This window comes from Phocoena sinus, chromosome 17 (assembly GCF_008692025.1).
Source record: "Phocoena sinus isolate mPhoSin1 chromosome 17, mPhoSin1.pri, whole genome shotgun sequence".
In the NCBI taxonomy this organism is placed as follows: Eukaryota; Metazoa; Chordata; class Mammalia; order Artiodactyla; family Phocoenidae; genus Phocoena; species Phocoena sinus.
In genome coordinates, this window is record NC_045779.1 from 56,600,350 (window position 1) to 56,626,759 (window position 26,410).

At 37.2% G+C, this 26,410-nt stretch overlaps 1 protein-coding gene across 4 annotated transcripts in view; it reads right to left on the reverse strand.

The window, feature by feature from the left end:
- Window positions 1-26,410, reverse strand: part of TRPS1 (transcriptional repressor GATA binding 1) — a 255,589-nt gene that overhangs the window by 185,389 nt on the left and 43,790 nt on the right. For 2 of the 4 annotated variants that reach the window (XM_032610036.1, XM_032610038.1), the window contains exons 2-3: window positions 21,998-22,926; window positions 7,334-8,460 (exon numbers count right to left, since the gene is read on the reverse strand). In XM_032610036.1, the coding sequence (XP_032465927.1) occupies window positions 7,334-8,460; window positions 21,998-22,924 (2,054 nt within the window). In that variant the 5' untranslated portion in view covers window positions 22,925-22,926. Of the gene's footprint in view, window positions 1-7,333; window positions 8,461-21,997; window positions 22,927-26,000; window positions 26,162-26,410 lie in introns of all 4 variants that reach the window. The other 2 variants (XM_032610035.1, XM_032610034.1) reach the window with 2 other exon arrangements.

Here is a 26,410-nt window from a genome sequence, read left to right on the forward strand (position 1 = left end):
AACGCATTCATAAATCCCTAAACAGACAGATGCTTGTCATCACATACACTACCAAAAAATATGTACATTTTTCCACATTCTAGTCAATTAGGTAGATGATGACTATATCACTGATTTTCAAGTAGTTTTTTAATAATAAGGGAAGTTGACTATTTATTCAAATATTTATTGGATATGTGTATTGATGAGAATTGATGCCTCATTTTTAAAATTTTATCGTGTAATATTAATCGCACACGTGTACATGCACATATATACACATTCATATCTAGGTTTCGCAAAAAATGAAAATGAACATAATCATAGGATCATAAAATATGATTGACATATGTATATATATTCTTTATCTTTATATGGAGAGATACAGAGTGACAAAGAGTATGTACACACACACATATATATATATATAAACAGAGAAAGAAAGAATGATATATTTATAGAGGGAAAATAATGTTTATGGTACAGTTCAATATATGTATATGAATGTAACAAATATACATGGTGTATACATATATAAATATATATGAATATATGTATAGTTTTGTTTTGCTAGTTTTTACGAACTTCTTTTATGAACTTCTATGAAATGGTATGAAGCTACAAATAGTTGTCTTTGATCTGTTTTTATTCGGTCAAAATTATATTTATAAGACATCCATGTTGTATTCAACTGTCATTTATTCAAATTCACTATTGTATAATATTCCACTGTATGACAAACCTATAAGTTACTTAACTAACCTCTTATGTATAGTTGAGGTTTTTTTCTTATTTGCTTTGCTTTTTGTTTCGGTTGTTTTGCTCTTTAAAAAAATACTACTTTGAACATTTTTGCACACGTTTCCTAGTGTTCCCACACAAGAAGTTTTCTTCTGAGGAGTGAAATTACATGGTCTTTGGGAATACGAGCATCTGATATTGCCAGAATTTGCTAAATTCACTTTATAAAATCATATGTACTGGCAATTTTTATCCATTTTTTAATCCATTATATATTTTTTGTCTTAACACCTATGTTTCCTGGAATAAATAAAATGACCTCATTGTTTTCTTTGGTTAATATTTGCCTTGTGTGATTTCATCTATCCTTAACTTTCTGCTATGGACGTCTGATTTAATTACACTGAGTATAAGGGTATGTTCTATATGATACTGTTTTTTTTTTTTTTTGCGGTACGCGGGCCTCTCTCACTGTTGCGGCCTCTCCCGTTGCGGAGCACAGGCTCCCGACGCGCAGGCTCAGCGGCCATGCCTCATGGGCCCAGCCGCTCTGTGGCATGTGGGATCTTCCCGGACAGGGGCATGAACCCGCGTCCCCTGCATTGGCAGGCGGACTCTCAACCACTGCGCCACCAGGGAAGCCCGATACTGTTTTTCTGAAATCTTATTTCTTATTGGCTTAGTATGTATCAAATTTTATAAGCATTTTATATCTGCTTGAAAAGCATGTGCATTCTCTAATCGTTGGGTGTAGAATTTATGTATTTTAATCAAATCAAGTTAAAAAAAAAAAACAGGGAGTTCCCTGGTGACCTAGAGGTTAGGATTCTGGGCTTTCACTGCCGTGGACCAGGTTCAATCCCTGGTCAGGGAACTGAGATCCTGCAAGCCACACAGCATTGCCAAGATAAATAAATAAATAAATAAGTTTCTTAATTTGTTGCTCAAATATTTTATATTTTGAAAAAATTTTTTCTGTTCAACCTTTAATAAGGGAGGTTTCCTAAAATGTACTACTGTGATTACAGTTTGTCATATTTTCCCTGTAGTTCTTGATCAATTTGTGCTTTACATATATATTTATATTTTATATATTTGTAATTATTATATATCCCTGATGAACTGAACCTCTTATCATTAGTAATGACTTTTCCTGCATATGCTTTTTGTCTTAGGGTCTAAATTGTATGAGATTAATAAAGCTACCTCAATTGTTCTTTCGTTTATATTTACACCTATAACTTAGTCTATTTTGCTCTTTCAAACACTCCATAGCCTTATGCTTTGAGTGTGTAACCTATAAACAGCTTATAGTTAAATTTTTTTTAATATGTCTGATAATATCTTTTAAGTGAAAAGTTTAACCCGCACAGATTCATTAAGATTTTTGATATCTGGACTTTTCTTTTTACCATCTTCCTTTAAAAATTCTATTTGTATACTTTTCCCCACGTATCCTCTAAAAAAGGATACATTAAATTAAGATTGAATTTTATGGGTGTTCTTTATTTTGTTGTCCATTTTTCTCCTCTATAGCTTTGGAAGTTATGTACTCATTTCCTACTCTTTCATTAGTTATCCCTAAAGTTATCAAAATATGCATAACAAAGTCCTAACTCACTAACTCCAGACAATTCAAGCACTTTAGAACACCTTAATTCTGATCAATCTCCCTGCAAACTCACATAATAGGGTTGCCCAATAACTCAGTCAATCCCTTTTTAACTGCATAAATTAGGCATGCTATGGCTGTTGAGACTTACTCACAGTTCCCTGGTCTTTGTTTATGTGAAAATGTCTTTGCTCTTATTTTTGGAAGGTAGTTTTGACAGGCAGGCAATACTAGGTTGACTTTTTTTTTTTTTTCTTCAAAACTGAATAGTATTTCTCCATCTTCTGGTTTCCATTGTGGCTGATAAAAAGTCTACTGTTAACCTAATAGTCTTTTCTGAATAGTTGAGCTGTTGTTTCTCTTTAGCTGCTCTAAGGAACCTCTCTGCCTTAGCATTTCAATTTTTACTACAAGATGTCTATGACTGAATTTATTTGTGTACAGATGGCCCCAACTTATGATGGTTCGACTTACAATCTTTCAACCTTAGGACGGTGCAAAAACCATATGCAGTCAGTAGAAACCGTACTTTGAATTTTGAATTTGGATCTTTTACTGGGCTAATAATATGCAGGATACGTGGTACGATACTCTCTCATGATGCTGGGTCGAAGCAGGGAACCCCAGCTCCCAGTCAGCCACATGATCAGGAGGGGAAAAAAACCAATACATTTACAACCATTCTGTACCCAGACAACCATTCTGGTTTTCACTTTCAGTACAGTATTCAATAAATTACATAAGATAGTCAACACTTTATTATAAAATAAGCTTTGTGTTAAAAGATTTTTCTCAACTATAGGGTACAAGTGTTCTGAGCACATTTAAGTTAGGCTAGGCTAAGCTATGATTTCAGTAGGTTAGTTGTATTAAATGCATTTTTGATCTACGTTATTTTCAACTTATACTGGGTTTATTGGGACATAAGCCCATTATAAGTCAAGGAAGATCTACATATTCTGCTCAGTATAAGCTATCCTATTTTGTACCTGTGTGTTTATGTCTTTCATCAGTTTTAAGAACTCATCTGCCATTATCTTCTCAAATATTGATTGCTTATCTTCCATTCAATATTCTTTTCTTCTGGGACTCTAATTAGATGCATGTCAGAACAGCTTCTTGTATTTTCATATCTTAATATCCACTTTTGATATTTTCCATCCCCTTCCCCTCTCTTAAGTATTCTGGCTAATATCTTCAGATTTAACTTCTGATTAACTCATTTGCTAATATATTACTTACCTTGTCCATATGTTTTAAATTTCAATAATTAGATTGTCCATTTAAAAATGCTATTGTTTCTTTTTTGAATATTCCTGGTTATTTACAGTCTCATGTAGCTTGATCAATTTATAAGTGTAATTTTCATTTCTTTAAACATTTATTAATTATTATTTTCTAAATGAAAACTGCTGATCTGAAGTTCCTGGGTATCTAAAGCTATTATTTGCTTTTCCTACTGATTTCACATGTAGTGATTTACATCCACACTCATATGGTAAACTGTTGTAATGTGGAAGCTCATATAAGGTTTATCTTAAGCCATACGTAACATGGAGGTGAAAACTGGAGTATTTTCCTGGAGATAAATCTGTGTTTACTTCTGACAGGAGTCAGAGGAAGGCAGTAATGTTGAATCACATTAGCCAACTTCAAGGTGTCAGCTTAGAGTGAAACTCATGGATTCAACGCCCTCTCTCTGCCAGTGACTCTGGGCTTAGTCTCAATATAACTGCAGTATCAATGTCAGCATTTTTCATCCATGAAAACTTGCATTCCCTGCTTGCTCTCACCAGTCTGGGTTTAGCTCACTTTTGGTGAAGGGGTGAAGAGAAAAGCTTCAGAACTTTCACTTAATTCATGGAAGTCTAACAAGTCACTAAGAAATTATGTTTTATCTGGCATAGTTGCTTTGTAAGGAGGTATTCCTGCCACAACTCCAGAAACACAAAGTTATAACACTGAAAATGTTGATTAGGAGAATGGTAGTCAATTAGAGAATGGGTACACTGGTTAATTAAGTAATATATAATAAAAGAAATGGAGTGTGAGAAACAAACATGAGTGGAATATAAGAATTCTGTCATGACGTGAACTACGGGGTATCATAAGTAAATATGAAACATAAAGAAAGCAGAACTGGCCAAGTCTCACTTACTAAGTGGGTCATGTTGGCAGTTCAACTCAGGTTAAACTGGTTCTTTAGGGAAATGCCCATGGAATGAAATCCACACTGAGGTTTTTCTCTGATAGCTTTAAATCAACTCTCTTGCTTCTTAGCTGTAGTTATTTTATAGCTACATGATTTCACACATTGTACAGCTCTCCGTTTGTGCTATCTTTTTTAGTACACTATAAGTCTTGTACATAAAGTATTCAAAAGCCTAGAATATAATCCCCAGTAATAACAGAATTGTGGTAAAAGTTTCCCAACATGAATAATATGAATAAATATAAATTTAACTAGAAAGATAGTATTGTGATGTGGTAAATTTCTCTCCTCCTACACTACCTTCAAAATGTAGCATTTGGGGGAAGTGCTTTGATAGCAGATTAAGTTTTCAACATTCATGTGACTATCTGTTTTCACATCCCTGGAGCCTCCACTGTTCAACTTTCAGTAGAGTTTCTTTATACTTCTTACCAAGCTGTGGCTCCTGAAACAGTAAGTCTCCAAATTTCAAATATTTCTAAAAGAACTCAAGCAGAGCAACTTAAAGGACCTAGGATCACACAAACTACATCAGGTTTTAAGAATAAGTGCGAGAGGATTATAATGACCTAGAGACAAGTGCTGCTAATTATTTTTAATCTAATAAAATACTAAGAAGGTTGACTTAAGTTCAAAATGTACTTCCATTTTGTGTGTCCTCAGAAGGGTTCCAAGACCGTACAATAGTCAAAGATTAAATTAAAACTCACCATGGAGATTTCGACTTATTCATGACTACTGTGAAGTCAAAACCTCACAGGGATCTCATTTATTTAAATGTATTCACTGAGCACCTATTACCCATCCTGGCACTACTACGCTAAATCGTGCAGATACAGCAATGAACAAAATAGAACTAGTCTCTTCCTTCTGGAGCTTACTTTCATTACTGAATATTAATTAAACTCTGAGATTATTCAGTAATATTTTTATTCATATTTATTTCTTAGATTTTGTTTGTTTGTTTAACCAAAACATATGGAATCTCTATTTTTCCAGCCAAGTTTTCAAACAATAGCCTCAGCTTCCTCAAAAAAAGCCACTCATCCAAGGGATCTGGTATCTACATGCATCAGTGTGTGTGTGTGTGTGTGTGTGTGTATTGGCTAATTTCTTCATGATTAAAAAAAGCCTCCTCCTTCAAAAAAAGAATGGGTTATCTAATTTCTACATCGCTTAAGAAATGTACACGCACAGTATACATACTAACAAGGCTCGGAAGGAAGCTAATGTCTGCTTGCCCCAGTAATAAATAAGCATGCAGCTAACATCAAAAGAGCCAGAAACACTCACTGCAAGTGTGAACACATATCTGATCGCAGGACTGTGTCTTTCCCAGGGCTGACCTTATAAATTAAACAGTGTACATCTCAAGGAAGTGTTTTCTGAACGTTTAGATCCACTGTGAACATTAGGATGCCCTTCAAATTAACGTGTAACATTGTTAGCCTATTGTTGGACATAAACTGCTTCGTTACTGGTGATTGAGAAAACAGACACACACTGGTACTAACACACAACTTTTTAAAATAATGGGAGGAACTATTTAAAATCTTGGGATGTGAAAATTTAAATAACCAGATTTTTAAACTAGGATATTGAGTCTGCAAATGGAAAAGCCCTTAAAAATAGTAAATAAAGCTCTTGACTTTGATGCTTAGAGGCATGATAACAAGAGTACCCAATACTCTGGAAGTAATATCTGAATGCTACCAGGATTCTGCTAAATCATAAGTTCCATAAGGGCACTATGTTTATGTTCTTTTCTCCTATTTTATAATCAATGCCTGGCACTATGTGTATTTTTGGAGTTAATTAGTTAAGAAATGAATACATAGATGAAATAAAGGTATGTATTTTAGGGCTTCCCTGGTGGCGTAGTGGTTGAGAGTCCGCCTGCCAATGCAGGGGACACGGGTTCGTGCCCCTGTCCGGGAAGATCCCACATGCCGCGGAGCGGCTGGGCCCGTGAGCCATGGCCGCTGAGCCTGCGCGTCCGGAGCCTCTGCTCCACAACAGGAGAGGCCACAACAGTGAGAGGTCCGCGTACCGCAAAAAAAAAAAAAAAAAAAAGATATGTATTCTAAACTCATCTCTAGAAAGTATGAAAGATTAATTGGGAAAGTTAGTGTTTATAACAAGAATAAGATGGAAGTAGAAGGAAAACAGTAACACACCTTACATCTATTTACGAATCTGAAACAACGTAAGCAGCTTTACTCACTCAGAGTGTACAGAAACCCAAAGTCACACATATTACAGAGTTCTCTGCTTCACATTACTGTCTGTACGCAAAACAATGATGTTGCTTAATTTTTTAAAACCAGAAGAATGTCCGATTTCATTTTAAAAGAAAAACGAGCAACATGTTCTCAAGTGGATTGTTTCCCAGGTGGAATAGAGAATAGTACATATTATAGTGGCATCTTTCATTTGGAAGCTGCTCCATCAAAAATCATGGGATATGGGGTCATACTTAGCAAGGACAAATAAATGAATTGCGGTAAAACCATCAACATTATCAGCATCATTGAGAATTTTAAAATATATTCAGTAGATGGTATAAAACAGGTATGAATCATAAGAGTAAACAGTTTGAAACAAGTGACCAAATTAAAATCTGTGGTTATCACATCTACTAATATAGAATCTGCAGTCTGTGATCTTATAGAACATGATCTTGTTCTATAACTGCCCAAGGTCACCACAATCATTCCCCAAAAGCCTTGGGTCAGCCCTCTGGATACTTTCTATCATTTTCTCACTATTTTTCCCCCCGTACGGCTTACCTGTAGTGTCGGGAAATCTCTTCTTCCACCTGGGTAATGAAATCACATTTGGTACATGAGTGTTCTTTGCTTTCCTTGACAGCCGGCTGCCCCTCCGATCCTTGCAGGTGATTGCCTTCTTGTTTGACATCCGATGCTTGGGACTCATGCACACTCTCGTAATGAAAGAGGAGCACGTCCACGTCGGGGGTGGAGAAGGAACATTGGTGGCACTGGTGTTTGACTCTTGAGCTTCCGGCCGCCCCCGGAGACAAGTGCAAAAGCAAGAGCGCACAGTGGGAGCAATTACTTTTCCTACAAGCAAATGGATAAGTAATTTCTCCAAGGTGCTTTTCTGGGCTGCAAAGGCCTCTAGGACAGAAGGGACAGTGTTTAATGGTACACTTATGAATGTTATGGAGCTGTTGATAATGACGGAGAAGTGGCCCCACGACAATAACGTCGGGGCCATGGCTTTTGGAATATCTGAAGTCGCAGAACTGACAATTGTAGCTCGTGACCATATTATCCTCCGCTCCCTTGCTGGAGAAGTCCTTCTTCTTCGCCCCACTAGAGCCCTTGTCTGCCTTGGTCATTGGCTCCCCTTCTGCACTTTTGGCTAGATCATTCTGATTAATGACAGAGCCCCTGGACAGCTTGTCATTCAATTCTGGGTTAAGGCCACCTGACTGTGCTCCTCCATGCTGCTTGCCATAATGTTCTAGCAGCTTAAGTGAGCTTGATGACTCGCAGCTGAAACTACAAAATTTACACCAGTAGTAACTGGTGGCCTCTGTACCATTTTGTCTTGAATCAAGGGGTTTGATGGGCACTGAGTAACCAACAGGCGTGTCATCTCCTGCCTTGACTGTCATCTTGTCCTGCCACTTTCCCAAGTCTCCGGAATCACTGGACCGAAGTGCAGGGATGGATTTATTAGAGTTCTTCTCCGAAGGTTTTGCACCCTCAGAGGAGGGGAGAGAAGCTTTTATTTTGTTCGGGTGAGTCTGAAGAAAATGTTGTTCTAGTTCCGTTGATGAGTTGCCCATATAAGTGAAATTGCAGAATTTACAGCGGAAGTACTTGGTGTTTCCTTGGCAGTCTGGTGTTTTCCGTCCAATGCCAATGAATGTTCCACCTGAAGTAACCTGGCATGGAAGAAATGGATGTTACTTTAAAGGTATCATTAATTCAGTGCTTTTTGTGGGAGGGAGGAGGTGACATGCCAAGTATCCCACATCCAAAAATACAATAGTACTTCTGCTTATTATGAAATCACTTGAATAATCAGAGGCAAAGAAATTCACTCTTCATTACACAATAGCAACTCTATGAGAGGCTCATTATGCAAAATTTTTGGCCAAAGTATCTGATGAAGGTAAGTTATAAAAGTACTATAACTAATGCAAAGGATTTAATAATATATACTTAAAAAAAAAAAAAACTACGAAGAAGACTTCCAATTAAAGAGGTTTTACTACTGTCTCCTTCAAATCCCATGCCCGCGGAAGCAGCCAAATCACGTGGGATTTCTTCTCACAAAGCTAAGGGTTGCCATCAAAACCAGGGGCAGTTGCTCAGAGATTACTCAACGCAGGTGTCCTCCAGGGAAATCCTCTGTTCAGTTCCTACAGCAATAGGGCTGCAAAGATGAAGTCTATCTTTTGGGTAAAATAAAGGTGCTAAATGACCACACAAAATGGCTTATGGTTAAAGCCCGAGAATGCACAATTAGACTGAAAGTAAAATGAAATCATCGGTGGGCTTGAGATCTTGGTGAAGGAGGGTCGATGTAAGGAGTTTAAAATGTTTCCCCATCTAGGACAAATGAAATAAAGAAAACCTTCTAGGGCTTTATTTGATTAAGGCTCTGTCTCATAGAAAAGACTCAGCCCCTCCCATGAGCGGGGTCATGGGGACAGTCAAGGGCCAAAATAAAAATAATTTCACCATAAAAATCACCAGAGCTCTGTTTTCTATGCAAAATTATAAAACTGTGTATAGTGTTGGGGCAATCAAGGCCTTCAAAGGGCATTTTGTCTAAACCTCTTCTCTGGGTGAAGAACCACATCAGGCAGCACAACCTTAAGTGCCACCATCCAGGAGCCAAAATTCACTGTTTAGAAGAGTTTTTGACAGAAATGCTCCAAAGGGGGAGAAATTTCCTCTTTCAACAATCAGGGAATTTTTGAATTTTTCCAGCAACCAGATGTAATAGATTAAGCACGTGGCATAATCGTGTTCTTCTTCCACAGCTGCTCAAAAATGACATGTGTGATCACTGCTCACATCCAAATCACTCCATGAGAAAAGTCTCGAGCATCTCAAGATCATTTAAAAGATTCTACTTAATATGCAAATAATATTCCTTTAGCGCACTGAGAGACACAGTTGTTCTCTACTATACAGGACTAAGATTGAAGTCCGTTCTGTCACGTAAAGAGAGGTGTGACCTGGATCAAATTACTTAACCTCTCTGGCCAACAGCTTCCTCACTGGGGGCCACCTTTAAACTTACTTCCAATATTACAGTTGGAGGAAATGTGCATGAACACATCAACAGCTCATTTACTGTACATTAAGATTAATAAATTATGAAGTTCTCCCACAGCCGTTAATCGAAGGGTGACAATGTCCCACTTTAAACAGTGTATATATTCACCATGGCAAGCACCCAGATTTCAGTCTGTTGACAGCAGAGCACTATCTAAAGCAGAAGGGCAAGAATGGGGGCACCCTCCTAGGCAGGAACCTGACAATTAATCATTGGTGTAAAGGATGTCAAAGCCAGACTACACAAGGTAAGTCTAACACCATTCTAACCTAACACTTTAGTGACCAAAGCAAATAAAATTTGCACTGAAATGTAATGCATAATATTGCAAAATTCATCCATTTCCCAATTCGCTAGAGGTGAGAAGAACCTTGTTTTCAAAAACAAAATGAACCTTTCAATGGGATGCCACCTACTCAGGTACTTGGTTCAGGAACTTGAACTTGAATCAAAAGGAGCAAATTCAGAACTATCCCAACCTTCTCTAATGTGAGCAAAGAAAGCTAGTGTACAAACTCCAGAAATGGAAATTTGCTTCTCTGAGCTACCACATTGCTTCAGAGCTGCTGAGTTTCCTTAATAGAAAATGTTTTTAACTTCTGCTTGTAGAACAGGGATTCCTGAGAAACCACGACACATCATCACTATTTCTTTGATTTTGTAATCTTCAGGCCTCACGTTCCATGTCCACACTGAGAGGGCCGAGCAAAGAGCACATACAGTCTTAAGAAAAGCCCTAAACTTATGATTTTGAAGGGAATTTAAAGCATCACAGCATCCCTTCCAGTATTTGACATCAACTTTAAGAGTCAGAAAATCCATGCTAAGAAAGACTAGTATCAGGTGAAGAGAACATTTCATACCAAAAACCGCCAATAAATCATTTTGGTCTGGGATTAACTAAGCTACTATGAAAACTGAATTAAATCTTTAAAGTTGGCAGTGTCTATGTGTCTAAAGGTTGTGTGTTTAGCCAACTCCATTGTTTAGGATGCTTTTAATGGTTATATACTTTACGCTGAAAAGTGCCTTCAGACTCCCCCCCGCCCTTTCAAAAACCAACCAAGCAACCAAATAACACAAGGATCTAACTTAACGGCAAGAACAAAAATACTGACACTTGTACAGATTATCTATTTGCCTTCCTGGTAAACAGCAGTTAATCATATTAGTATTACATATTATTAAAAGCTAATATAATATTAGAATTACACATCTTACATATTATAAAAGCCAACTTTGGAAAACATAATTACTCAGCGTTCTATTCCTTTTCTCTTTCCAAAATAAGGTTTTAAGGTTACATCTGTGGCCATTTCTATGCTATGTCTATGAGAGATGTACCTTAAGTCATGGTGAAATATGACTGTTGTACAATATATCATTTAACTGAATTCTGAAATAAAATATAATTTATTATTTTAGGACACCATACCTAAGACTGAACCATACCCATTTCATGTTCATGACCCATGAATGCTGACTTAAAACAATTCTTTTCTAGGTTAAACCCAAATACACAGCAAGAACAGTTAATGCAAAATCAATGTTTTGCAGCAACAGTTTATTTAATCTTATTGCCAGGAAACAGCACCTACACATTCAGAGAATTATTTCAAACTTTCCAAATGGTTGACCCCAGCAAGGAATAGAAAAACTTATTCCCTAGCAATGGCTATACTAAAAAGAGATCACAAGCAGAACAAAGAGTATAAACTTCAGTCCTTCTTCTTTTGCTAACCAGAACTTTAATGAAAACCCATAATCCAGTAGTGCCTTTGATACAGATATCCACATTTAAAAATTCCCATTAAACTGCAAATTCCGTTTGGACTAAAAATTACACCTATTCATTCATCTACTTAGTAGCTACTGGTTATTTAGCTTGTGCCAATCTCTGTGACAGACATCAGGATACAACAGTGAAAACCTAGACCACAGCTCTGCTTTTAAATTACTTATACTTTAAGATCAAAATTTGTAAGTGGGCTTCCCTGGTGGTGCAGTGGCTGGGAGTCCGCCTGCCGATGCAGGGGACACGGGTTTGTGCCCTGGTCCGGGAGGATCCCACATGCCGCGGAGCAGCTAGGCCCGTAAGCCATGGCCGCTGAGCCTGCGCGTCCGGAGCCTGTACTCCACAAGGGGAGGGGCCACAACAGTGAGAGGCGCGCGTACCGCAGGAAAAAAAAAAAAAAAATTTGTAGGTAAAATCCTTTATTTATTTGTATGTATCTTTACTTGCATTTGTTTGGTCCCAAGTGAAGTTCTCAAGTTAAATCCTGTAGAAAGACACACTATTTAACCTTCTGGCACCTCAGTTTCATCATCTTTGTGGCTATAAATAATATTGTACACTTTGCCATTTTATAGGATTATCGTGAGGATAACGTAAGAGAATGCATCCAAAAAGTGATTTGCAAAAGTCTAAATCACTGCTGTCCAACAGAACTCTTGAATTGATGGAAATGTTCTGTAGTCTACCCTGTCCAATACAGCAGCCACTAGCTAAGTGCTACTGAACACTTGAAACAGAGCTAGTGCAACTGAAGAACTGATTTTTTTAAATTTAATTTGTCGTTTTTATGAATTTTTCATAAATTTAGTTTTAATGAATTGGAATTTAAATAGCCCCATGTAGCTGGTGAATACCATATCAGAGCACACTCTACAGTATTATTCACATGAATGGGACTATTATTTAATAAAATGAACTATCTCTGAATTTCTCCCACCAATGAAATGAAAAGACTAAACAGAAGGGGAAGTGGTAAAGTCAAACTCAAATACTTGTCACCCTTAGTATTCTTAGCTATAAATGTAAAAGTTCAATTCTGTTGTTACTAAGCTAATGCTTCCATTTACATCCCTTCTTGGGCTGAAGGAATGGTATTACATTCATCTTTGGAAGTAAACAGGAGCTCAATACACTTTGGTTGAATGAATGAACTAGTTATTGCAGATGTGAAATCTCCCACTTACTTGGGCTACAGGAGCTATACTAATTCACGGCCCTATTATCATTGACTCAACCTGACATATGGGCTTCTTCAAAAAACAAGACAAACTGCATCTTTCAACCCAAAAACAAACGACTATGGGGTCATTCGCTTGTGAATTAGAGCTATACAGAAACACCCAAGATACCTGTTAAGGCATGAAAAAGAACAAATTTTAAGTTGTTTTTCACTGACTGAGCACTGTAATGTCTTTTTATTCTATTTTAACCTCAGTTCTAAAAACTCTTCCTTCCATGTAGTTTGTTCCATGCGTTTCATTTATAATTTATCTACATATGGCTTTTCACAAAAATGTTTCACTATAGAAGTTAAAAATACAAAAGGTTGGCTTTTTTTCAAGGTCTTTAACCTCAATTTAGCTCTTTCCTCCTAATAATATGGAACAAAACCTAGTAAGAATAGTATCTAAAAGAATGTGTCAAAGGGAAAGATCTTTTAAAGCCTCAGAACTCTTAAAATGACACTTTAGCAAATGTATTTATTTTCAATGGAACAAAAAGAGTTGTTTGAACTAAACACAAACTCTTCCTCAGATGTGGTTCATATTCAAGGACTGTAATTGATAGCAACAGAGACAATTAGCAGGGTACTAATTTAAAAGGACTTGAGGTTACGGGCTGATCGTCAAAAAAAGTAAAACCACGACTGTAAAAAACTAAGTTGTTAAAAATCACTGTTCAAATACTGAAGTCACACAAATAACGTGAAGAAATCTGTCAGGGCCAATCTTGGCTGAAAATAACTAAATTCAGAATCTATGTGCTAATCTACATAGGGAATGTTTCCGCGTTGCACAGTTCTTTAAAACACACTGCAGAATATAGAGTGTGCCTCAGCGATGTATCTTTGATGGAAATTAAGTATTTAAAAATTTCAATAACAAATCTAATTAAACGGCAGTCAGCTCAGTCACATGCTATCATAGCCTATTCTTTGTGTTGCTGGTATAAATCCCATATACATCTTTGTCATTGGATTTATAAGAGCCCGCTAATTTTTGGGGGGGTGAGGGCAAAACCTAAATTGGTAGAGGTGCAAATATAAGGGTAAAATACTGCTTATCCTTAATTATCTACATTTTTATAATAAATGTTTTGTATTACAATAATAAACAGTCTATCCCAAACTGGTTTTCTTATTTTACTCAGCATAATATCAATCTAATTTTCTATGGTTGTTTGGTATTTGGACAGATAGAAAACAGGTAAACCTTAAAGTCAGTCTCACTAATTTAGAAGGTAATCTTTTAGGGGAAAATATGTAAAAGAAAACTGAAAATGCAGTGCAAGTGGATGATAAGACTGAGTACGTTATCCACAACGTTCCTCTCCTCCAGCTGATCTGCCATTGCCGCTGGCTCATAATGGAGATAAATAATAATTGCATGTTTGTTCTAAAGAGGGTCTTAATGAGAAAACAGAGTTGAATCACTGTGGAACATCCTTCCTCCAGGGAAGGGTGATTTGTGGCATGCTTACTATGTGCCAAGCACTGGGAGACACAAGGAAATGACAAAGTCCCAAACCCCCAACATGTCTGCATTTTAGTGCATAAAGTTCCCAGGTAAATAGATGACAACAGTGGAATATGTGCTTCTGCTGAAAGCTGTACCAAGTTCCATGACCACACAGAGGAAAAGCACCTAACCTACACTGACTGTTCCACAAAGACTTCCGGAAGGAGGTGACAACTGAGCTGTGGACAGATGAGTTGGCATTTGGGATGAGCCTCAAAGGCAGTGATCTCAGAAAGGTTTTTCAGGTGCAGGAAACAAAATGAGTAAAGCATAAATGAGGATGAGACAGTGCAAGTTGCTTTCAGGAAATGTGGAGGAAGTTTGGGGGTGAGAGAGAATTTGGAAAGGTGATGTCTTAATGGAGAGTCTACATTGACTTATACAAGTATAATTAAAACGATCTACTTTTTTTATAGAAAGTAGACCTATACTTCCTACAGAACACAGGAAGACATCTCTAAGTGAAATTTTTAAAAATTAAAGAAAGGAAGGAAGGGAGGGAAGGAGGATGGGTAAGAGATGGAGGAAAGGAAGGATAAAGAGGAAGCAGGGAGGAAAAAGAACAGAAAGAAACAGAAACCAAAGGAAGGCAAAAAGGGGGAGGAAGGAAGGGAGAGCAGATGAGAAGAGAAAGAACAGAAGGGAACAGAAAGAGAAAGTAAATAAGTAAAGAAGCCACTAAGAATTTACTAAGTAAATATTAAGGGTGGTGCCAGTGGCGGGGCGGGGGTGGGGCGGGACCTCTCTGGTGGCGCAGTGGTTAAGAATCCACCTGCCAATGCAGGCGACATGGATTCGAGCCCTGGTCCGGGAAGATCCCACGTGCCGTGGAGCAACTAAGCCCGTGCACCACAACTACTGAGCCTGTGCTCTAGAGCCCACGAGCCACAACAACTGAACCCATGTGCCACAACTACTGAAGCCCATGCTCCACAACAAGAGAAGCCACCGCAATGAGAAGCCCGCGCGCCGCAACGAGCTCGCCACAACTAGAGAAAGCCCACACGCAGCAACAAAGACCCAGCGCAGCCAAAAATAAATAATAAAATAAAATAAATTAAAAACACAAAAAAGGGTGGTGCCGGGGAAAGAATAAAGAAGGAAAGACAGGACAAATCACTCCATTGTTTGGAGAGAGATACAAATCAGAAAGACATCCAGGAGAACTGACATTTCCGGCCTGACTGACTTGAAAATGGGAGTCTAGAAAAAAGGAGAGGAACACAAAGTTGTTTTAGGGAAGGAACTAACAACTTTACTTCTACACACGTCGACTTTGAGATGCCAGTTGGAATATCGAGGTGGAGCTACCTGCCCATCAGCTGGCAAAACAGGTCTCAGAACAAACCACTGTTTATTATTAAGATTCCCAATATGTTACTGGACTCATGAAAGAATGCAGGTGTTCTTTATCTTACATCAACAGGTCATCTAAATATTAAAGGAGAATGGCTGGACAATTAGACTCCCTTTGAATTCTCAAGCCCCTCATGGTAGTCCCCAGTTTCTTCACTTTCAGCATCTGGGGACCTCACACAGCTCTGAGCATGGCTGGGGAATGAGTACACTCAAGTTAGACAGTCTAAAAGTATTCTGAGTTCCTCTGCCTCCACACCCATTCCATTACTTACTCAAAGGCAAAGAGTAAAACCTTAATTACCCAGCCTTGGAGAACATAAATGGAAGCTGGGTGCATCTCCTTAACACTGAATCTTCATAGAAAAACCAACCTAAATTGTGCCTAGTAATCAAAAGAGGGGAATACAATGCTCAGACCATCTACTGAATCATAAAATCCTAAAACGAAGTCCTTCAAACAAGGGGGCTATGAAGTAAATCAAATACATGGATGACGTGTCCCTTAATGTGGGGATAAAACATTTCATCCTTAATTGATAAAATCAAAATTTGGCCCTTATGCACTCTATCAGAACTAGTTTCTGCAGCCAAAGTACCAGTGAAAATGAATCACAGTAATTAAGAAAACAAATCAGCAAAATTAATTCTCTTTTCAATGATTTCAATTATAAGCTAGTAAGCTCAAATAAGGCAGCATTACACTCCAGGGTTTGGATAAGAGATCATCTCAAAGAAATCACTGATGTCCCCAAATTCAATGCAATTCACAGAGTATGCATCAAACAGCCCTGGTGTACCAGTCTTATATCACCTCCCTTACATGTGGCTGGTCTGTCTTCCATTGCTTTTCTAGTTGCAGTAAACTCAGTCGTACAACTGGGAAGGCCATATATTATAGTGGTTGTGAAGACAACATTCTGTAGCCTGTCGACCCTGGTTTACGCCCCATTTACCCCACTTCAACTCTGTGAGCTTGGGCAAGTTACTTTCATCTCTCTATGTCTGTTTCCTCATTTTTTAAAACGGACATAATAGTAGTGTCAACTTCAAAGGTTTTTATGAAGATGAGTTAATTAATACACTTAAAGAGCTTAGATCTACATATACACATAAGAAACCCTTAATAAATGCTAGCTCTTATTAGGACTGAATCCAAAATTGGGGGAAAAAACAGGACATATGTGTAATTTTGATTATGGAAGCTAAAAAAATAAAAGAAGGATAGATCATATTTAAAGTAATACAGAAAAATAAATTTTATATTTGATTTCCAATTAAAATTAAACACGGTCTTCTCTGATATTCTAAACATGCATAACATTGACTTTAAACTTTAGAATCATATGATGAAGAATTCAAGAGGTCTATGGTCTAACGATTTTCAGACACAGACTCCAGGAAGGAAATCAGAAAATGAAAGAGAACTGCTCTTTTTTCCCACTTTCCTGGCGTTAGCATACTACTTATGTATCCGTGTTTCCAACAGCTGTACATATGCTATAATTACAATGACCCAAGAAACAAAAAGCACTGAATAATCTGCGGACTTGATATGGTTAGCAGAACATGCCATTTGGAGATAAAATTTTTATTGAGTTGAATAATGCTAAATTCGATTGAATGCACTGATAACCATGATTCCTTCTTCTAAACATTCTGCTTAGAGAGAAATACGGATATTCAAGAAAGTGATACATGTTCTCTAAACGATGGCAAATAGACTGAAAATCAAAGAGGGACTGACATTTATCATACTGACCCTCTTGTAACAAAGCCAAATGGAGATTTAACCATCAGGCAGGTAAAAGGATTAATGAAGATGGTCAAACTATTCCATCCCGGTGGCTACATTATAAAGCTCAGCTATCTTCATGATGAAAATAACCTGGTAAATGCCAGAACATTGCTTTGCTTTTATGGCCTTAGGGTGAGCATATGTTTTATTTTGCACACTTTATTACTTGTTAAAGAGACACGGTCCTGAAAATAAGTACGGGTTCATATGCCAAACATTCCATACTCTAGAGAGAGTCTGAAGTGATTCAAGTCTCATTCACCAGCGTTTCTAAAGAGCAATTGTCCTCAACTCAGAAGAACAAAGCAACATAACCTGCTAAGATCTACAGCTTCCCTCCTGCTCCAGGATCAAAGGAAACGGCAAGGCAAAAAATAAATATTTGGAGGTTAAAATTCAAGAAAATCCAAAATAGACCAAAATGAGATGAATGTTCTCTGGATTTTTCTCTTTTCCCAGACCAAACTGTAACCCCCTGTTCAAATGAATGTACGGGCACATGTAAAGAATCTATAAAGCTCATGGACTTAAATATATTGAAAATACAAACACAAAAGATGACTTCCTAGCTCAAAAAATCTGTTCTTCCTGCTTCTAACATGACATATTGTGCAACTCTGATAAAAAATATTTATAAAACAGAAACGCAGTGCTCCTAACTCAAACACAAGACAATCACTGAGATTCTTCTGCTAACCTTAAAATTTCATTCAGGGCCAAAATGAATTTAATAGCTGGCATCCTGTAGCTCCCTTCTTAGAGGCCTGAATAATGCAGAATAACAGGAAAGGTTTCCTAATATGAAAAGGCACCATATACATTGTGAGCATTTATAAACTTGGGCTAGCTTAAACACTTTCCCGTGGGAAGCACAACTTGACAAGACTTCGACTTTTATAACTTGATCTGAGGGCTAAGAGCTCCCCCATAAAGATGATGCAAACACCCTAATGCACCACACATTAAGCCCTAATGAAACAGCAAAGTCCGTGTTTAACAATGCAGGCCTCCATTCAGCGATGGTTTAAATATAAGCATAATAAAGCAGATTAGAAAGAAAGAGGCTGTAATTAATTTCTGAAGAACTCAATCTCTTGTCCTATTATCAGTCTATACGTGAGCCTCAAGGGCTGAATACAGGTAGTAAAAATTGCATGAAGGGCTTAGCCACCATGCCACAGCCATTCTTTTTAAAACTTTAAGCACAATAATTGATAAAACACGCAGGGGAAATTTAAAAATTGAGAAACTAACATCCGGGCCAAGTCAATGAGTCCTAAGCTAGCCATTACATTTTTCCTTATTTTTTCTTGGTAAAGGTCTGTATCTCTTCTGATTCCAGGGCTGGGTATGCTACCTCATGGTGTGTGAGGGATCTGAATTCAACAGACTCAGAAATGACTGTCCAGATTTTATGATGGCCCTTTAAAATGACCTCCATTATCTGGCCAGGGCTTTGTCGATTATGAAGTACAAAGAAACGTTGTTTGACACTATTTTTACAAATTTGTAATTCTTTGACTTCATGATGTGTAATAAAACTTACACAGAAGTGGATACCATCAGTAAAAGCATGTCAAAACTTCAATTATTAACTTCAATATAGGTCACATAATCTGAACTTGGAACTAGAAATCTTAAAATTTGTTTAAATTATTTCTTTTTCCCCAACCGTATATCTCATGTTTGCACTCAAGTCAGTTTGAATTATTTAAAACCATCCATGCCAAACCAAAATATAGATCAAAGCCACAGAGTTCTTAAGTCCTCTACTTCTGGCTTCTGTTCCTTTTTTCTTGGCCTAAAATGTCATAAATCTATCATTAACCACCAACTGTCCTGAATGTTAAAAAAAAAAAAAAAGTTTAATTGAAAAAGATTAATGAATCGCTCATCTATTACTTCAACTAGCTTAAATTACAGATTGATATCAATAATTCCTGGAATGGAATGATTATTTGTCTTTAATCCTCGTATTTACCAACATCTTTATCAGAATACACACAAGCCATTAACTTGCTATCAATTTCTGACAAAACTGCATTAAAGAAATTCTGAAGTCAGCATTTTACTTCCCACAGCTTTTAGTCTCCACACAGCTCACATGCAGGAAAGAACCTCTCAAACGGCATTTCAGCAACACAAACATATGCGGGTGAAAAAGGGGGATTTCATATGCGCTTTTATTCAATTTACGCATATAGCAAAGCTGCCTGATATTTATTTCTGCATAAAAATATTAATAAGTTATTTATCTTCAGACATGTTTCTGCATCAACATCTGGTGTGTGTGTAAAGTATTCAAGATTAACATTTGGCCTAAAGTACATTTAGTGTGCTTTTCCCAAACCGAAGAAAGTTAACTCTCTTTAGGCTTCTTTTCTCTCTCCAATTGTTTCTTCGAAAGAATCAGTCACTTTTTCCATAGATCCCTGTTTTCTATTTTTAGCCATATTATTTCTCTTTGGAAAAAAAAATTGATTTTAACAAGATTATCTCCCTCCGTGCGATTTCCTACCATTTCTGTCTTCTTTACTGGGCACTGCTGCGAGGATTTAGGAGACAGCAGAGTCTAGGATCAGCTGTTTTATTTCTAGTTCTATTAGTTCAAACTCAGATAGCTCCCACATCTGTTTTATTTCTAAAATCACTGCCCAGGAAAAGTGTCCAGCTCGTTCTACCCAAACATAAACTTTACTATAAATAACTAGGAACCTAACAAATAACTGTTTGGGGGAAATGGAAGTGTGTTTAAAAATCTGAATTCTTCCGAACTACAGGCCCTTAGTAATCTTCGTTTTAGAGCCTTCCTGACAGCCCAGATCAGCTTCCCTCAGAAGTTGTCCCCAGAGTGAACAAACTGAAACCCCGGCCGGAAATCCAGGTATTAACATCATATTCCTCGCTAATTATAAAACACCATTTCACATACTGACATTATTCACTTCTAACCCTTTTATCTAAAACACGTATTTGCTTTCCAATCATAGTTTGACAGCACAGTGTACCTGACACAAGCCAGTGAAATGATCTTTAATAAGACAGCAGTTCAAAGCATGTAGCTTTCATGCATAATAACTATGTTGGCTTAATTTGCTGCGCCACAGAAATCATTCTATTTGTGGAAATTCACAAAGTAAGATGGAATTTTGAGAGCTTTACAAAGATGAAACTGGCTTTTTAAGAGTTCTTCTTTATCTCCCTTAAAGTGAAAAGACTGCCATTCTGACGTTTTTAAAGGACTTGGAAATTTCTCTTCTGATCCTTCTTACAAGTATTGCAAAATATATTCACTACTTGTTATTTATAACCCCTTCGCCTGTCTTTCTTAATTGGCACTAGGTCAAAAGAGAGGTCTAGAACAAATGTGCTGTAGCTACTGAGTTGATAAAAATGATTGATATTTTCAGGGATTCAGGAGGTCAAATAAGTGTGATGAGATTTCATTAGTTCTCAGGTACTTCTTCTAATCATTCCTAAAGAAGGTTAATATTAAACCTAATATGTTTTGAAATCCCTGGCCTAATAATACAATAAAAATCTACAGACTGTAACAGAAACTAATACACTTTCTCAAGCTGATTGTCCATTTCAACTATACTAAAATTGCTAAAATGAAATGAATACATTACTTAAGAGTCCATTCTGCGTTTCATCCTATTTGAAATGGTAGGGTTTTTTTTTTTTTTTTAATCTCACATATGCCTTAAGCTAACACAGAAGGGGTAGATCAAAAAGGTATGCCAGTTTTAATAAAAGTGGAAATCTAAATTACTACTAAATGCTTTCATAAATTATGATTTTCTTTAAACGCAGGAAGGAATGCTTTATTGGTCCACACCAAGGTCATTCTGGTGTCCCTAGTACTTACACTCACATTGACTTCTTTTTAAATCAATGTAAAATTTTATTTCCAAAGTTTCATTTGCAATTATGTTGCCTTTTCAGTAGTACATCTCTGCAACCATCAGTGTGACCCAACTCTGGTCCAGTTTGGCAGAGTGTAAAATTAAATCCTCATCCAAAACACAGGAAAGACCCTCCCTGAAGTAAAGGCTATAGCAAAAGATTTATAATCTAAAACCAGAACAAAGCATGAATTACTATCATGTAGAACCATAAAGATTAGTGCCATTTTTGGAAGACTCTGAAAACATCAAATTACCATGAAATATGTCCAGAAATATGAAGCCAAGCTAATTCCATGAAAAAACTTTTCCCAGCCTAATAGAAATGTTGGGATTATTTTCCATGATGAGAGGCTAAAGATAACTCTGAATACACATTTGGATGAAACAGCTACAGAGTGCGTCTGTCTCTTCTGCTCCATTGAGCAGGCTACCCCTTTGGTACTGGGAGCTTGATTTTAACAAACATGTAAAAATTCACATTTCGTTACTAACAACTTTTTCTGTACAAAGAGATCACAATACGAAGCACAAACCTGTACATCATAGGTCCCATTTAGTAAAACAGGCCTTGAGGAATTGATATCCTGCAGCACACCAGAAAGCACGGAACGGTTGACTTTCTGGAAGTCTTTGGAATGGCTGAACTGCACCATGTTATGAAGGGCCAAGATTTTGCTGTCCAGCTCAGCATCCTGCCTGGTGCGGTTATGCAGCCCTAAGTGATACTTTCGGAAGTGCTTAATCAGATCTGTGGGGTCGTTGCCATAGTAACCATATCCACAGATATTGCATTTAAAGTCCTGAAGCTCTGGAGACAGAGGTGCCGGGTCTGGGTTGTCATTTACCAGTAAGTCGGTTTTCGATTTATTCAGTCTCACACCCCCATCTGAAGGCACTTGTGGGTTTTTTGAGGCCACTGAAACTGGGCTTGAGCCTTGACAATTGGCTTGACCACTCTGCGCTTGCCCTGTTTCCTCCGTAGCCTTCGGTGACATCTTCTGATCTTCCTTTGTCTCCAAGGAGTCCCCTGATGGGATGCAGGCCATATCTTGAGGGTCATCTGCCTCTGCTCTTTGAGGAGACTTCAAGGGCTCACAGACTCCCCCAGCAGCTGGAGATGAGAAAGCCAACATATTTCTCTCTGTCACCTCATCATGTGGATAGGAGGGAAGGTTTCCTCCCTTACTGGGGCTTTCATAATTGAAGCCAGCCTTCTCACTCAGGATTGCGCTTTTTAAGTCCTTCTTACCGCTAGAAGACGGATCTTGGACATGCAAGCTATGTTCCTCCTTATTATTTAGTTCTGCAGCATCACTCTGATCCGTATTTTCTGACATCTGATCTACAGAAAATTCTTTGTTCTTTCCAGATCCCTTGCTTTCTGTACCGACAGGCTCCAGGGTCTGGCCCTCGCCTTCACTAGCAATGTTTCTCAGAGGGGGGTTCTTTTTCCGGACCATATCTGTAAAAATAACAAGGAAAAGGAAGATACAGGGTTAGTTGAAATTTGCAGGCATGTAGTCTAATCTAGAACATTTTACTTACTCTATTCAAGGCTTTTTTTAAGGCACATAATAAAAAATGTTCTCTAGGAAAAAAAAATATGCTATTTTTTTTAAAAAGAGCAAAAAATTGAGACTGATGCCAACGATTTACATTTAGAATTATTTTTGTCACAAAGGGTGGCTCATTTGTTATTTTTAAATGGTTTTATGAATACCAAGGTATTATTATTACTAGCTCTATCATTCCTATTACTTAACCTTGGCTGCCAATTATATTTTTTGCTCAGCTTCTTTCTTAAGAGTTGATAGATAAATGCCTCTATATTTATCTGTGTTATATACTATGTGTAATATGTACACGTTATGTTTATAGAATATATACACCTGTTTATGTTTATAGAATGTATATTACATGTTTATTTGTGATACGTATATGTGTATACAAACAACTATAAAGTGAAACTCGATATTGTTACACAGTGTGCAACCAAGGTATCAATATAGTTTCAACCAAAATATCCTCGTAGTCAAAAGACAGAAGGAGCATGTTATAAACAAAGTGAAAACTGCCCCTTTACTTTCAGAAATGGAGAATAACAAATGTTTTATCTCTGCCGTACCTATAAATTACTTTAAGCCCCCTTTGGGGGACTTGCCTGAAAGAAGGGGGACCTGGTACACATCATAGTGGCCAGGTTGGGTTTTACTAGGACTCTCATCTGGCATGATGAGAACCCACCTAAGGCCAGGGTTTCTAGGCACAGCGTGGTGGAAACAGTACCAATCCCAACATCAGGAGTGCACTGGAAATTGACTAAAGTAAAGTATTCAATTGAACCACGTGACATTGCCATTTCGTAGCTCAACACGGCAAACTGTTAGCAGTTTCCTATGGTTCACCTTCACATGCTAGCTCAACTGTGCCTTTCAAGGTAGGGTCCACATAAGAACACTGTGGGGAGTCTAATGAATCAGAACTCTAAGGGTATAAGGAGATAAGAAACAAATTGTACAGTGTCAATAAAAGAATGCAGTAACAAAGGCTTGTGGAGAACTGACTTTCATGGCCTGTGCTCCTTAATCCTCCAGTCGAAAAACTGCCAGGGCTATGTACGTCGTCACCCCAACTGTCTCTTGGAAAAATCCACCTTATTTACTAGCTGACGCTACCACAAGGGCGAATTTAACAGAGTTAGTTACACCATGATTATCCAAAATGTCCTTAGAAAATCTAAATTAATAGCATGTTTTAGTCATTCTCATCTATAATTTCCCACAAGTGCTGAGGAACCACACTGGCTTTGGATATATGGGTAAACTTTCGCTTCTGAAAAGCTGGTCAAGCAAAATTTGTGTAATATGAATCACTGAACCAAGATAATGTGCTAGATACAGGATAAGGAATCAGTTACAAGGTAATAATTCACTTTCTTGAATAATGTCAAAAATAGCATAACTGTACTTAAGAGAGTATACTGCTCTTCTTATACACCAAGAATGTTAGTCATCAAAATATCCATAGAATCTCCCACTTGGAACAAGAACAACAACCAAAAGAAAAACCATTTGGAGTTTCCAGTGAAGGTGATAGTCACGAGGCGTGTAAACCTGCCTGGCGTGGGGGCAAGGGAGGCAGTATGGTCTTCACCTTGGTGTCATTACCATTAGCTCCTAAAATTAACTAAGTCAGGTAAGCATCGTTAGAAAAAAATGGAACACTGGCTAACTAATTTATCTTCTAATGTTTGCATTTTGATGTCTTATCTGTTGCTGTTGACATTTTAGACCTCCATTCCTCTGTCAGAACAGCCAGAACTTGGGAACTTGTACCAACACATGGAAGACTGGAGGGCAATTTTACTGGTGGTCTACAAAGGGAAAACTAAAAGGGAAAGAATAAAAGGGAAGCTTAAAAGAAATAAGTTACAGTCTAAAATATAAGAGTTTGAGTCAAAAATGTACTGTTTTAACTTGGACTATAGAAAAGGAAATACTAGTTTATAGAGTATCAGTCATTCCTGCATACAAAAATGTGATGATTTGGTACCGCATTTCATGCATTTCCCTCCAGAATTTCCTGTTTGTTTGTTTTTCCACTGGATTTTAACATTTCCTCCATCACATAAATAAAATCTAACAGTGATGCACCAAGATGAAATAAATAAGGCTACACAGAAAAGCTAAAAATCTATATGAAAGGCAGGATTCATGAAGAAAAAAGGATGAAATAATCCAATTCATTAAGATTATCCTTCCATTCAAATGAAAAGAAAATGGTTTATGCCCATATATTAAGGTCAAGGAGATGAGAAAAACAGCGACATCTTACACAGCAAGGGAACTAAGATAAAATACTTAGAAATGAACAGATATAAATATGTCAATAATTGAAAAAAATTAATGTATTTTCCAGAACAAAAAAGTTGGATCTTGCTGATTTATTATCATCATGAAGAACAGTAATGGGTCATAGTTTAAAAACTACTAACCAACATCTATGGTGACTGAGAGAAAATATAATTTGATTAAATGATCATCCTTTCAAATTTCAGTTCATTCTTTCACCCAAGAACAGACCTTTACAACCCATATGACTCACTGAATAGGGCCCTTAATAATATACATTGCAAAGAATGTTAAACTGCTAAAACTTCAAAGAAGTATCAGAGAGGTCATTTGGGTTTTATTTTTTTTTTGTTCTGGGGGGAAGGGGCATGTTCTTTTTAGCTGCTTTTAAAAAAATCATGGTTAATTTAGTTGACTACACTTTGAAGTAGTTAGAGAAAAAATAATTTTTTACTGGAATTACATCGCTATAATTTTTCAGAATGACATATTATGTAAATATAAGCACATTCGCAATACTTCTAAGTGGAAGAAACTCCCCTAGCAACTCATAAGTTAGATACCGTAAGACCAGACCCACCCTCAAGTTATTATCTCTAAGACAAATAACAGATTGCATGACATTGTACTGTGTGCCAAAAACTTTTCCAGTTAACAATTTCACTTGAAAAAATAGATCACATACTTGTAAAATCATACCCAGCATTGACTTCATAAGGCATGTGGCTTTAGAGTGCTTTTTTTACAATTATTAATTCTATTAGTCAACTAGCAGGAGGGTTAATGCAATTGTCTTAGAAGACGCTCAGAAGACACAGAAGACATTTTGAGAGCTGATCTGTACATCTGCAAAACAAAACAAAACATATTTTCCTTCCTAAATGATGTAAACATATTTTAATGGATCACACCTAAAACACATGAACATGCCAGCACCGCAAGCTGCTTGAAAGATACCTGATAAAAGCATGAGTAAATCTTGGGCAAGATTTTCTCCCTCCCCTGGGTTTTAATAAAGCAACAGGAGAAGGAGAAACATGATATAAAAGATTATAGAAGTCATTTTCACAGCAGACTGTGCTGCTGACAAAATTA